The 15,557-nt window shown below is 37.0% G+C and overlaps 1 protein-coding gene across 26 annotated transcripts in view; it reads left to right on the top strand.

Moving 5' to 3' along the window:
• The window catches only part of DLG2 (discs large MAGUK scaffold protein 2), a gene marked incomplete at its 3' end in the record, with an annotated part of 2,041,616 nt that overhangs the window by 1,397,170 nt on the left and 628,889 nt on the right, over positions 1–15,557 (top strand). For all 26 annotated transcript variants that reach the window (XM_082682853.1, XM_082682879.1, XM_082682864.1 and 23 more), the window contains one exon: positions 10,681–10,731. In XM_082682853.1, coding sequence (XP_082538979.1) covers positions 10,681–10,731 — 51 coding nt within the window. The remainder of the gene's footprint in view (positions 1–10,680; positions 10,732–15,557) is intronic.

A 15,557-nucleotide genomic window follows, 5' to 3' on the forward strand; every position in this document is an offset into this window, starting at 1 on the left:
TCTTCCAGCAAATTTGTATTGAGAACTTATTTCCCATCACTAAATGATGAGAAGGATGAAATTGTACTCATTTCATGTTACTTAAAACTGTATAAACTTGGTGAAATCACTTACCTTAAGAAACCTGACTTAATAGTAAAATTAAAATGTCTCACTCTTGGTGTTATTTTAATTATTAAAGCAATTTATGATAGTCCCTGGCATGTAGTAGATACTTAGTGGAATGTGGTGGTGGTGGTGGTAATTATTTTTTTTAGGATTTTTTTTTTTTTTTAGCATTTTTGTGGGGGCAATTTAGAGAAAAGGATGGTAATTTCTAGGAGATTTCTAGGAGATTGTTAAGAAAAATCTTTTCGACTTTATGAAGGAGAAAGCCATATGTTGACAGTTATAGAAGCTTTCCATATCCCCACATAGAATCTCACTTCATGAGGACAGAGGCTCTGTCTTTACTATTATATCCCTAGGACCTAACACACTAGTATAGTACCTGGGAAACCCTAGTTATTTAAGAATATTTTTTTCTAAATTAATTGAGATTTTAATAAGCATATATTAAAATAAAGACATTTAGTGTATACTGTGTGATATTAATGAAGATACCAAAGAGAAGAGTTGCTTTATACAACTTCAGCACAATTACTGGGCTCAAAATGTTTTTGAAGATAAGAAGCAGGGTCTGTAGCTACAAAAGTAGATTGGGAAAACTGGTGGGTGTTCTGAAATGTTCTTTAGTGATGAAGAAAAATTACTTAAAGCTACTTGTACAGAATTATTAAATGACACACTGCTTTTTCGAAAGGTAGCTCCAGGGTTGCCCAGGTGGCTCAGCCAGTTAAGCATCTGCCTTCGGGTCCTGGAATTGAGCCCTCCATTGGGCTCCTACTGCTTCTCCTTCTCCATCTGCCTGCCACTCGCCCTGCTTGTTCTGTCTCTCTTTCTCTCTCTCAGTCAAATAAATAAATAAAAATCTTTGAAAAAAAAAAAAAGGTAGCTCTCAAAGGATGTGAAAAATAGAGTGATATTGAAAAAAATGATCTGGACAGAAATGTTTTTTAGGAAGTTATAATGATGGTATTAAGAAAGTAATAGTTTAGAACTTGAAATAGAATGTTAGGTATTGATCACAAAGATAAAGGACACATATGAAAAAGAGGATTCCTGGGGCTCCCGGCTCTCCTGGCTGGTTCAATAGGTAGAACATGCAAGTCTCAATCTCAGGGGTTGTTAAGCTCAAGTCCCACATTGAGTGCAGAGGTTACTTGAAAAAATAAAATCTTAAGAAAAAAAAAAAGAAAGAAAGAAAAAGGATTCCCTTAACCGATATAGAGAATAGTCTGGAGGAAATGATGATTATAATTGAGCATGATTAGTCCTGTCTCAGACTTATTAAGACGGGGTGACATCAGAGCATTTACTTAGAAAATAAAAGTTTTGTATAACAAAAAGAGACAGACTTTGGCAAATGCTCATACCCGGCAGGAAGAAAGGAAACAGATAAACGCAGTGGACAGAGCAGTAGGGAGGAAACCAGTAAGGATATCAACTGTGTGACAGAAGGAAAGGGGAGTTTCAACTGGTGATCCCTCCAGAGTGCCAAACACTGCAGGAAAGCCAGGGAGGCTGAAGGCTGGGAAAAGATCATTGTATTCAAATGTGGGAAGATCTTCTGCTTTTGAAGGGTGGTAGAAACAAGATTGCAAATGAGATTGAAGAGAGAAGTTGAGGATGAACTGGGTGAATTGATATTCTGCCTCTCATTATAGTCGTATTATACCCAAGAGAAAGAGGAAATATTCTTACTATCAGCTTACATCATTGTATTTGTAAAGTCTCTTATGGTTCAGCACTCACTTTTTTGTTGTAACTCTAAATCTTTTGGCATATGTTTGAGCTCTTGATTCTTTTGGACACTGCTTACAATTGCAAAGTGTTTTATTTATGAGGATAGTCAAGTGAGGGAGGGGGCTTGATGGTGGGTCATGATGTCTTCACAACCATTCATCGGTATGTTCTTAACACCATTTACTGCTCCAAAGAGTATGTTTTAACATGAATATTTAAAGCCCCAAAACAAAACAGCATATGTCAGATGGGAGCCAAATGAAAGCATTAAAATTACCAATTACTACTCCATCCAGCAAATGTTGCAAAGCAAGGGAGCAAAGCTGGGGAGAAATTGGCCATGTCCAGATCAGAAGCAAATCCAGTTCTGAACTTACTAAGTACTGTATTTTCCCTTCTTTACAGAAGCCTTTAATCAAGACCACATTATATCTATCTATGTATTATCTATCTGTCTCTCTATCTAGAGTTTCTTCTTACACATGTAAGAACCCTCAGCTATTTTTCTTGATTTTTCTTGACAAAATAGAAAATTTGTCACATTTTTACAGGTGAAAATCTGTTTAATAATAAGGATTTCTAAAAAAATCCATGATTTCTAATTAAATGAAAACACACATATTAATTATTGAGTCTTGGAACCATTTTTAGACCCAAAATTCTGTGTTATAAAGTCTTAACAAAGGCAGAAGGAGTAACAGAAACAAAGGAAAATTGTTTAAGAATGGAAAAAGTTGTAGTATACTGATTAATTTTTTCTCTTTGGTGGATGCTATGATTTAGCAGTTCACTGAGCTCAGAAATTTAATTAAGATTAGAAGTTTTAACATGAAATCAGGGTTTACTGGTAGATCACAAGTAGGTGAATAATAGGAATAGTGGTCCTACCAAAACTAGAATCTTGACTAAGAATGTCAATAATTATTTGTATAGTTTGTATTTATTAAAAGTAAGAAGTAATTACTATGATTAGCTTCTTTTCAATTTGCATATTCTTCTTTTTTTTAAATTTTTTATTTTTTATAAACATATATTTTTATCCCCAGGGGTACAGGTCTGTGAATCACCAGGTCCACACACTTCACAGCACTCACCAAAGCACATACCCTCCCCAATGTCCATAATCCCACCCCCTTCTCCCAAACCCCCTCCCCCCAGCAACCCTCAGTTTGTTTTGTGAGATTAAGAGTCACTTATGGTTTGTCTCCTTCCCAATCCCATCTTGTTTCATTGATTCTTCTCCTACCCACTTAAGCCCCCATGTTGCATCACCACTTCCTCATATCAGGGAGATCATATGATAGTTGTCTTTCTCTGCTTGACTTATTTCACTAAGCATGATACACTCTAGTTCCATCCATGTTGTCGCAAATGGCAAGATTTCATTTCTTTTGATGGCTGCATAGTATTCCATTGTGTATATATACCACATCTTCTTGATCCATTCATCTGTTGATGGACATCTAGGTTCTTTCCATAGTTTGGCTATTGTGGACATTGCTGCTATAAACATTCGGGTGCACGTGCCCCTTTGGATCACTACGTTTGTATCTTTAGGGTAAATACCCAATAGTGCAATTGCTGGGTCATAGGGCAGAGGACATGAACAGACATTTCTGCAAAGAAGACATCCAGATGGCCAACAGACACATGAAAAAGTGCTCCATATCACTCGGCATCAGGGAAATACAAATCAAAACCACAATGATATCACCTCACACCAGTCAGAATGGCTAAAATAAACAAGTCAGGAAATGACAGATGCTGATGAGGATGCGGAGAAAGGGGAACCCTCCTACACTGTTGGTGGGAATGCAAGCTGGTGCAGCCACTCTGGAAAACAGCATGGAGGTTCCTCAAAATGTTGAAAATCAAACTGCATATTCTTAAATGAGTCTCATTATAACTGAATAGTATTTCTAAAATAACCAAATCCATCCATACCTTAGATTAAAACAGATCCTCTACAAAGCTTAAACTGAATTTTTTTCCTTACTGTTTAAACAATATCTATACACAAATATGTATAACACATAAAAATATGAATTTTGACAGCTTTTAAGTGACAAAACTGGTATTAGAATTCGAATCTTTTGGATCCCAGAACCTAAGCTTTTTATTTCTATGTGATCATTCCTCTTAGTATGAATAGAGGGCACAATTTTAGGCAGTAGAGACAGTCTAGGAGAAGGAACATAAGTTAAAGGAAGTGATGGACTGCTTAGTTTTGTGCTACATACCTTGAGCTTTGTCTAAGGATACTCTCCTTCTGATTAGAGTTTCCATGTTGGTCGAATGACTCTCACTTTCTCAGTATTTGATTGTTTTTCATCCCTTCAGCAGAGACACTTAAAGATGTCAGCAGTGACAAAAAGATAGAGATAATGTACATCAGCCTTCAGTTCTTTCTTTTAGATTGAGGTAGAGCAAAACTGCCTTATCTTTTTTTCCCCCTTTTTCAAAGAGGCAAAGCTACTTTTTATTTCTTCTAAAAGTCTCAAGAAGAGTTCAGCCTTAGGGAAGTGTGTGCCAATAGAATAACATAATGGTCAAGACTGGGCAAGACAACGTTAAAAAGAAAATATAAGAGCGAGCAACAAAAGATTTTAAGAAAGTTTAATGGAGGTAATATTCTGAGTGAAGGCCATGCTGAACTGATTTGGGAGAGAAAGCTAAGATGATTCTTCTTCATAAGGGAGTACATCTTAGATGGATTCAGGAAAGAGATGTTCAGGTTAAAAAAAAAAATTAGTCGATTTTGTAGAAGAAAGCAAGTTTATTTGCTTATTAAGTTATATTTTATATTACTCAGGAACTTAACAAATATTCAATAATTGATCATAGAAGTTTTGTGAACCTTGCAGATTATTAATCCACAACTAATTAAAATACCTCTCACTGTTGAAGAGTTATTATGTTTCAGGTAGTTGATAATGTATAATCTCATTTATTGCTCCCAAAAACTTCATGAAGAGGATTGTGTAATATTATAGCTAAATGTAATTTCTTTATCACTTAAGGTGTATACCAAATATTTTACACCAATTATCTAATATTCACAATGTCCGTATTAGGTACTTGTTAGTGCCATTTTGCACGTGAGAAACTTAAGGTTTTGGGAGGTTGAGGAAATTGACTACATTTGCATATCTCATAAATATTAGAACTAGGATTCGGATCTGTGTCTTTTTTTCTTTTTAACTCTGGAAACCATCTTACCTACTGAACATAATAGAATGTATATAGGAGATTCAAGTGTAAAGAGCCACAAAGCATCCTGATGTGTTTGCTGTAATAGAGCTCTAGTAGGAAAGGGGGATGACCATTGGCAACGTACTAAGATGAATACCAACAAAGGGTGTGTGTGTGTATGTGTTGTAGACTACCTGGGAATCTGATCATGATTGCAACTCTGCGGAAGGGACTCCTGAGAAGGACTGATATCAAACATGAGGATATCTAAGCTGTGAATCTCCAAGGGCCTGGGTCCTGTAGGAATTGGATCTCCCTTTGAGGCCACAGTTTTCTCTGAGAGCATCAAATTTTACCCACCCCAAAAAATCGCATTCACTGAATCACATGGTCACTGAGCCTCTGTGTGGTAGGCACTGTGTTACCTGCTGCAGCTACAGATGAAGCAGAGGGATGTGGGTTTTGTCTTGCTCTGCGAGTGGCAAGAAGCCATGAAAACCAGATGCTCCAGCCTCTGTGGTCATCGCATCCCCTCCCAAAGTCCAACAGCAACTTTATGAAAAACCCTAATATTCGGAGATAAGTCTTGCTTACTGCATCATGTTTATTTATTTTTTTTCCTTTTTTTTTTTAATTTTTTCAATTTGTTTATTTTCAGAAAAACAGTATTCATTATTTTTTCACCACACCCAGTGCTCCATGCAATCCGTGCCCTCTATAATACCCACCATCTGGTACTCCAACCTCCCATACCCCCGTTTATTTTTAATAAAGGGCAGAATTAGTATATTATATTATATCCTACTATTGAATCATATATATATGTTATATATCATATATATCCATACATAAACATATATACAACAAACAGTCCTTCCATGTGGCAACAGTGGAGTTGTGATTCTAGTCCATCTCTCTGTTTTATATATTGGCTACATGCCCAGAGCAGTACAGGACACTTCTCTGAGGCCTTCCTATGTTTGGTGCCTCCTTAAGAACTGTGCATTTAGTGACAATAGGGATTATATCTTAAATCTCTATTTTTTCAGTACCTGTCACACCACTTGGCACATCATGCATGCTCAATAATTGTTCATTGAATGGAATTAGGTTTAGTTTTAAGAAGTTGGTCCTTTGATATTACTGTATTGGCCCTCGTTATAATATGGAATATAGAGTTGTATAAACATTTATTTATCCCAGATTTTAGGATGCTGTTAGCCTTAATGAAATTACATGTGTAGCAAAGAACAACAAAAAATTGTGGTAAAGTCATTTCTATAGATTCCAATTAAATGCATTAAAACATGAAATTAACTTAATTTACTTAAATAATAAATTAAAACACGAAATAGCTCATGTACGTTATTCATGAAAGACCTCATTTCAGAAGATAAAAATACATCTCAATTAAATTATATGATCACCTGGGCAAGGTAGTTAAAGTAGCACTGGAGAAGATGGAAAAAAAAAAAACAACAACAGTGTGATAGCATTCAAAGTTCATGAAATTATACCTTTAAATACCAAGTTTGAATTTGAATGGGTCACTCTCTTAACTTCTGTACGATGCCAAAAAGGCTACATGCCCAGAACAGTGCAGGACAACGTGTGGCATCATTATGATTTTCTAGCCCCCGTAGAAACTGCCCAGCTGCCACCACAGAACCATGAGGTTCAGGAAAATCAAGTCTTTGAAGAAAAAATTTTTTTCAAAACCAGGAAATTCCCTCTATCTCTGCAAAAATATCAACCCTCTCATTTTTCTAGCCTTCAGTAATGATCAGTGCAGGAGATGGGAAAATTTGAACCTAGTCCACATAGCTGTCCAGGCCCCAGACTGTCAGGTGCATGAAACATTGCCTGGGGACTTAAGTGTCACCAGAAATGTCACCGGTCAAGAGCAACAACACCAAACGCATGTGGCAGAACTCTTTTCAGGAAGAGAGTCTTGTGAGTTTAAAGATATGCCTTGGTAAACTGATTGGAAATCAGGGAGACCATCAAGGCAAGTTCAGGCAACAGTTGGTCTGTAAGCCCCCAGAAGATGATGGGAGCTCATTCACAGCATATGGTTTTTGGTTTTTTTCTGGGCATTCATGAAATTATGGCTAGGAGACAATTACTGCCTATACTTCTTGTCTCTTTACCAAGCAACCACTCCTCTAACTAAATACAGAAAAAATTATTCAGAGAATATTGTATTGGTATACTCATTTTAAAAGTCACTAAATTTTCAAGAACATCACAACCCACTCTTATCTTCTTCTGATTAAATGGAGGTACACTGGGACACCTGGGTGGCTCAGTCAGTTAAGTGTCTGGCTTCACTCCAGGTCATCATCTCAGGGTCCTGGGATGGAGCCGTACCTCCTGCTCCTTGCTCAGCAGGAAGCCTGCTTCTCCCTCTTCTTTTGTCTCTCCCTCTGCTTTGTGCTGTCTTACTCTAGCTCTCTCTCAAATAAACAAACAAATAAAATCTTTTTTAAAAAATGGAAGTATACTTAGCCATGCTTTATTTTTATTTATTTTTTTGTGTGTTATGTTAGTCACCATACAAGACATCATTAGTTTTTGATGTAGTGTTCCAGGTAGACAACACCCAGTGTTCCATGCTTTCTATTCCTTCCCCCAAGGTTTTTGCCCAGAGAGGCTGCGAGATTTCTTGTCTCAGGTGTCCTGAGGCCAAACAGAGATCACACTGCCCTAGTGATGATGGAATAGAAAACAGGACCTCTTAAATGGCTTTCCTGAACTCCCACATTGGCTCTTGTGATACCATGTTGTAAATGTTCTCAATTCACAGTGGAAATCTTGCCTCAGCTATGCTAAAAACCTTTCATTCCTCTATAATTTCACTAAATCCTGTTGCAGTCATGAGATTCTTTTTTTGAGTCTAGTCGAAATACAATTTTACATTAGTTTCAGATGTACAACATAATAATTCAACGATTCTCTATGTTATGCTATGCTCACCACAAGCCTAACTACCATCTGTCACCCTACAAAGCTATTATTAATAATAATACCTTTGACTCTATTCCCGCTGCTGTACTTTTTATCCCTGTAACTTAGTCATTCTGTAACTGGAAGTTTATAACTCCCACTCCCTTCACCCACTTTGCCCGTCCTCCCTCTCCGATCTCTTTCTGGCAGCCAGGAGTCTGTTCTCTGTATTTATAGCTCTGATGCTTCTTTTTGTTTGCTCATTCATTCATTTTGGTTTTTAGTTTTCACATCTCAATAAAATCATATGGTATTTTTTTAAGGTAGCAATGATTATTTTTATTGTTTATTCACAGATTAAACAACATCTGGGTTAGTGAGTTGCTGAATATTTTATTATACTCAATTGAGAAGTCTATTATTTCTTTTTTTTTTATGTTATTTTTTTAAAAAAAACAAGGAGCCATCCCAATCTGGATGACATCATCTCTTCTTATGAAGACATCCTGGATACGAGGGAATTAGGCAACTGCCATGACTTATTGAGGTTGAAAACTAAAGACCCATAGAGGCTGTAAACCTCCCACAGTTTGTCTGATGAGGGATCTTTTGAGTAGCACTCGGTATGTATCCATAGTGTGTATAGGAACTGAAGTCAGCATACATGATCATAGATTTGTTAAGCAGACATTCAGAGAGACTCCACTAAGAACTCCACTCTGCATGCCAAAAGGACTTTTGTCTCTTAAGAACTTTTTTTTAAGATTTTATTTATTTATTTATTTGATAGAAAAACAGAGCACAAGTAGGCAGAGGCAGAGGGAGAAGCAGGCTCCCCACTGATCAGGAAGCCTGACATGGGGCTCAATCCCAGGACCTTGAGATCATGACCTGAGCCGAAGGCAGAGGCTTAACCCACTGAGCCACCCAGGCACCCCTTTTAAGCACTTTCTAATAGCATTTCTTTCAGCCTGAGCCCTTAGAATTCATTATCACAGGTTTGTTTTTGTTTCTTTGAAGTTGTTTTTGTTTTTTTGTTTTGTTTTGTTTTTTTCTCCCCACTGTTCAGCGCTTTGATAATATGAAGGGCTTCACTCCAGAGAAGTCACTGAAGCAAAGAAAAGCTTCACAGAGCCATACTGGAGAATTAAAACATATCACATGAATTCAGTCTTCCTTTTATGTCTTCCATCAAACAAAAAAGGAATTAATATGGAGACGCACCCATACAGGGACTTTGAGTTTTGTTTTGTTTTTACACATGAGGAACAAAAACCTCCATAAAGCCACCAAAGCTTCCTAACATCATCAAGTCCTCGTCTATGAGTCATTAACTTGCTAAAGCTCAGAAAATCACATTTGGTTTAAGGCTGTTTGATAATGTAGTAACACAGTAAAATGCGATTTACCAATTAGCTCACGTAATTAGAAAATCAGAAACATGCTCTAAGTGGCTGGTAGACACACATAAGTGAAGTCTATCGTCATTCTTTATAGCTGTTGATTATAGTAACAATTACACCTTCCACTGATGATACTGCATCCAAGTACCTTATGGAAGAGAATTCACAAGTACCTATGTTTACAAATCCCATAAATAAATGAATACTGAGTTCGGCCAGTCATTCTTTCCGTCCTCTTTTCTTTCCTTCACCAATTATTTCTTGCCAGACTTGTTTAGCAATAGGGTATCTGGTCCTTGCCTTTATAGAGCTCTTAGTCTCCAAGAACTATGTTTAAATTCTTCTAAGGAAAGAAAAGTCAACTGGTTAAGACCCTACAAACGTGACGGTGGTTAGAAATTTGTCTTTCTAGAGGATCCCTAAATGCTAATGATGTTGCCGAGACACGTGTAAGAAAAAAGACACAGCCAGCGCAGGAATTTTCTCGCTCAGAGGTTTTTGCCTGGCTGGAAGGGACTCTGTGATGAGAATGGGGATTGAATATTTGTTAGATTATTTTAAAGCCGCTCTTCATCTATTCTGTGTGCATCCTGTTGACATCAAAGACATATGTGATTTGTTGCCTGGCTATATTTAAGTATTTCTCTCTGTAAATTCATATCAATGCAAGAGTTGTTTAGATGGTTAAAGTTTTCTCACTAGGAATTTCAAACATGTCCTACTTTATTCTCTTCTTGCTGCTACTGAAGTACATGAGCGTGGTTATGTTACATGGTCCAGGACTTCCTAATAAATATAACGAGGATAATGGGGATGAATTACCTGAGCTTGAGCAATAAAGAAAAGGCATTTCTTATCTGACATGATTATTCTGAATGCTATTTTTTGGCAAAATACGACTAAGTGTGTGCTGCCTTTTCCACTGACTTTTTAAGGTCATAGTTTCATTTTCATTAATGGAAATTTTAAAAGATATTAGGAAATTATTTCCCTTGTAAATTTAACATTTTGCCCCTATGTGGTTTCTTCTTTGTAACCTCGCAATGCATATTTTGTATTGTTCCCTCTTTCCCAATTATCACAAATTCTAAGGAATCCAATAAACTTTATTTTTTGCAGTTTCACTCATATATTTAGATGATATTTTATTTGGCTGAAACATACAATCATGAACATTAAGAAAGTGTGGTTTACTCATAGCCAGAATGAAACTTAACCCCAAATGTTGTTTAAAAAGCAGCCGTCTCCTCCTTAATATGTATTTAATCATTCTTTCTTTTTTTCCTACTTACAGGTCAATGGAACAGAAATTGAATATGAGTTTGAAGAAATTACATTGGAAAGGGTAAGAAAAATCCAACAATCTAAAAACCCCAATCTTGCATTTGACATTCTGCATCGTAATGATTATTTTGTGAAATCACACAATTGTGTATTATACCTTGGAAGTTTCCGACGAGACTCAAAAATATTAATGAAATGCTTGCAATGGAGGGCACAGAGACAAACAGATCAAATCCCCAGAATATTCCATATGTAAATTGCATTGCCAAGATTTGGAGAAATGAATGAGAAAGTCAGAAATATTCAGTGAGCTAGTATAGCACTTTTTCCTGTTGTTTTCATTATTAACATTTTGTTATGCATTTTTAGATACAGTACAAAACATTTTCATTTATATAATGTTAATGCTATCTCACAACTACCATTATCATGCATTTTTTAGTTAAAAAAAAGTAATGCATTTTAAAGACACCCTCATGGAGAAAAACAGCAATCCTGTAGATCTCTGTAAGTATGTTATTAAGGCCTTTGAAAGGCTTTGACAAATTAGGAAATCTCTGGGTTACAACCCTAATATATAAAAGTATTTTGCAAAATGGTAAGAGAAAGACCAAAAACCACCTAGAAAAAATATGACCAAAAGACATTAACAGGACATTCATCAAAAAAGTAAAGGCTAATAATACATGAAAACTTGTTCAACCTTATTAATAAACAAAGAAAACAGTGATCTTAAACGGTTTTTATCTGTCCAATTGGCAAAATTTAAAAGAAAGGCTAATATTCACTGCCATGGAGTGGCTCTAGAAATTGTAGAAGTAATTTGGGAAAATGGATCAAAAACTTTAAAATGGGCACAGTTTTTCGACTCAAAAATTATACTTATAAAATATATAAAGCTATAAAGAATGCTTATATTGGTATTTATAATAGTGAAGATTTAAAAAGTCAAATGTTTAATAATACATTATTATATTCCAAATAATAGGAAATTATATTAAATTATATTATAATAATATTTTTAAGAATATTTAAACATAAGAATGGAAGGCCTAACAAAGTTATCTTACCAAATTAAAAAAAAATAAATTTTATAATGGTATGTAAATATAATCCCATAAGTACCAACACGTATAATTTTCATTTATAAGTATACACAGAAAGCCTGAAAGGATCTACATTAAAATGTTAACTCTTGTTAAGAATTTTGGATAATTTTTTGTTTCTTCTTTTCATTTGCATTTTTTGCTAAATATTCCATAATAAACATATAATTCATTTATGATAAATAATAAATTTTTCTAAGCTGTTCCATTCAAGTATGAATTCAGACTCTAGACCTGCACTTAAACGTGTATTTCCTTTTAAGTTTACTGATTATTCACTTTCCTGAGTCAGAGAATTTTTCATTCTCAGCCTAATTTTTATTGAGCATGAGTGGTTTTAAAAGGAAATTTACATTAAAAGTTAAGTGTTTGACAGATGTGTTCTTTAAAACTTCCATTATGAACTTTGGTTAAATTTTAATGGCATGCTAAATGGAGAAAAATGAGGCTTATGGAAAATTAGCCCAAATGAAAAAAGAGAACACATTTCTCCTACTAAATCACTAATCTTCTCTCTAGGACTGGCTATATAATTTGCAGAGCACAGTGTAAAATGAAAATGTGAGGCCCTTGTTTAAAAATTATTAAGAATCAAAAAAGAGGTCAAGACCCAGACATTAAGTGCCACACGACTTTTCTTAAATGCAGGCGCCTGTTCAACGGCACAGATATCACACTCATGGAGTCACTCCTTTTCTCTCCCCACACGCCCTCATCTTCAACATGATACTGTTTGGTTATCCTGGTTCTATAAGGCAGAAAATTGAAGCTCACTTTGGTGTGAGGTAGAACATTCAGTGGGAGTGAGACAGCTGTGTGCTCTAGGCTTTGTTCTGACACTCCCTTGCCTCAGGATCTGGTGGTCATCTCACCCCCTGCCCTTGGAGTCTCAGTCACACTCTGAACCTCATCACTGCCATGAGCTATACCGGCCCCCCAAACCTCTGTCGAGCATCGTCTTTGTTGAACACGACCTCTTTTCCGTTCTTTTCATTTATTCCAGTACCACCCCCCTCAAAAAGTCTTCCAACTCCACTGGGACCTGGAATCACCAATTTTACCATTTCCCTCCAGTTTTCACCTTTCCTACGCCCACCCCACCCCCACCCACCATACTACAAGTCTCTCTCTCACAGGCTTTTAATATGCCTTCTCCTCTCTCCCCTTCCGTGCTCCAAGACAAAGCCTCAGCCTCCATGCCAGAGCCTGGGCAAATGAATGGGTCTAGAGAAGCCCTCATTCACCTCACTTTAATTTTATGGCTATTGATTTCAAGCGAACCTTCAAAGCATTTTAGCAATCTTATACGTTTCTTTAGAAAAATCACTCTCTCATTCTCTGGGACAACAGATTCACAACTTATTTGCTCTTCTCAAATCTCAAACACCCCCAACCTCATACTCAGCCCCAGCAGTTGACCTCTCTCCCTGTGTCCTTGAGAAAACCCAAGTAGTCACAGGGAGATCACGTCACCTTCCTGCCACCAGCTCTGCCAGCGTGCTCTCCCTGTTCCAATGGAAGAATGTTCCCTGCTCCTTTAGGAGGTCGGCCCTTCACTTGTGACCCACACTCTCTAACCTTTTGTCTGTTTAAGGACTCTGCTTCTGTACTTGTCTCCTCTCTCTCTCTGTCTTCTGCAATATTAGTTTCTCTCTCTCTTTTCCCCCTGGATAAATTTAATACAGACATGATGTAATATCTCTCGTTAAAAAAGAAAAAAAAAAGTCCTCTAGCAATGGAATAATATAAGAAAAAGCAAAACAAAGCAAAACAAAACAAAATGTCACATGGCCCAGTGTTCCCATCTTCTTATTGTTTCATACTTCCAGTTTCTTTACCAAAAATCTAGGAAAGCTGTCCGTTTTCAATAACACTTTATTACTTCATTTTCTTATTTTAACCAAGTTCATTATTTTCATCAGTAGTCCTACAACCATCTTCATCAAAGTCTTGACAGTTTCCATCTTACGAAATTCAAGCATCACTTCTCTGCACTGACTTTTCAGCAACATTTGATGCAGTTGTCACTGGCTCCTTCCTTCAAGATGATAATCCTTGCCTTGCAGGACAAAACATTTCTCCCATTTATTCACCACTTCATCAACACTCTGTCTTCGTCTCCTTGCTGGCTCCTCTTCTAAATGTTGGAGCACTCCAGAAACCCAATGCACAGACCTCTTCTCAACCTCTCCTCATTCCTTCGTGATCTCATCCAGACCCATGGTGTTGAATACCAACTATCAAGTGATGATTCCCAAATCTGAGTTATGATCTCTCTCCTGCTTTCCAAATGTGTACAGCTAACAGTCCTGTTGGCATCTATACTGAATATAAAGAAGGTCTTCTAAACTGAGTATGTTCCTAACAGAATTCATGATTTCCCTGCACTCCCAACCCTGAGGGCAAAAGCTGCTTCTACCCTAATATTTCTCTACTTAGCTAATTGGTTCTATCAGTTCCCTTATTATTCAGGCCCTCAAAAAAAGCCTCCTCCAGGAATCTTGCTTAATTGCTCTTTTTCCCTTGGCATCCAGAGCAAGCCTACCGGTGCTGCCATGAAAAAGTATTTCAAAATCAATCAAATATTATCACTGACCCTGCTGAAGCCTAGTCCAAACTCGTATCATTCCCATGCCTGGACCCCTGTAGTAGTTTCCACTTCTGCCCACTCCTCAAAGTAGCCAGAGTAATCTTTATCAAAATATAAACCAGATTATGCCACTTTTATTCTTAAAACCCTCCAAGAGGTGATAATTACACTCATTATCATCACCTGCAAGACCTTATACAATCTGACCCCTGCTTCCCTCGGTGACATAGTGCCCTCACCACCGACTCCTAGAGCATTTCACACATACTGTCTTGTCATTCCTCCAAAAAGGTCAAGCTTTCCCTACCTTAAAGTCTTTATGTTTGTTATTCTGTCTTCTTGCTAGAATCTCCCTTTGGATCTTTACCTGACTTGCTCTTTTCATCATTAAATATCTGCTCAAATGTCTCAGAAAAGCCTCCCTTGTGCACCCCATTTAAATTCGTGCTGACATCCCCATTGCACTTTTTTCCACTTTCATAGCTTTATTACTTTTTTAATTGCACTTACCAGTATCTGAAATGTATATTATTTTTTTTTAAAGATTTTATTTATTTATCGGGGGGGGGGGGGGCAGAGAGCGAGCACAGGTAGACAGAATGGCAGGCAGAGGCACAGGGAGAAGCAGGCTCCCTGTCGAGCAAGGAGCCCGATGCAGGACTCGTTCCCAGGACGCTGGGATCATGACCTGAGCCGAAGGCAGCTGCTTAAACAACTGAGCCACCCAGGCGTCCCCTGAAATGTATATTATTAATGTATTTATTGCTCACGTTGTTAATATCTATATCCTTCCCTAAATATCTGGTATATGTAAATATGTAGTCACTTCTGTATCCAATTTGCCTAGAACATTGTCTGGAATGTAGTATATACTCAGTGAATGTTTGATGAATGAATGAATGGATTATGCCAGCGCTCTACCCCTGCAAATGCGGTGAAGTAGAGACACATGGCCTGCATTGGAATCTTGGCTCTATGACTTACTGGTTGAGTTAGTTTGAGCGGAATACTTAACCTTTCTGTGCTTCAGTTTCCACACCTGAAAATGAGGCTGAAGGGTTTGTAATCTTTCTTTGGGTCTTTATGATGATTAAATAAGTTAATATAAAGGTTTAGGACAGCATGCATAGTGATTCTTCACTTTTACTTTGTGCTAACATAGTAGGTCTCACAAGTGTTATTTATTAGATC

The sequence above is a fragment of the Mustela nivalis genome (genome assembly GCF_964662115.1).
Source record: "Mustela nivalis genome assembly, chromosome: 9".
NCBI lineage: Eukaryota > Metazoa > Chordata > Mammalia > Carnivora > Mustelidae > Mustela > Mustela nivalis.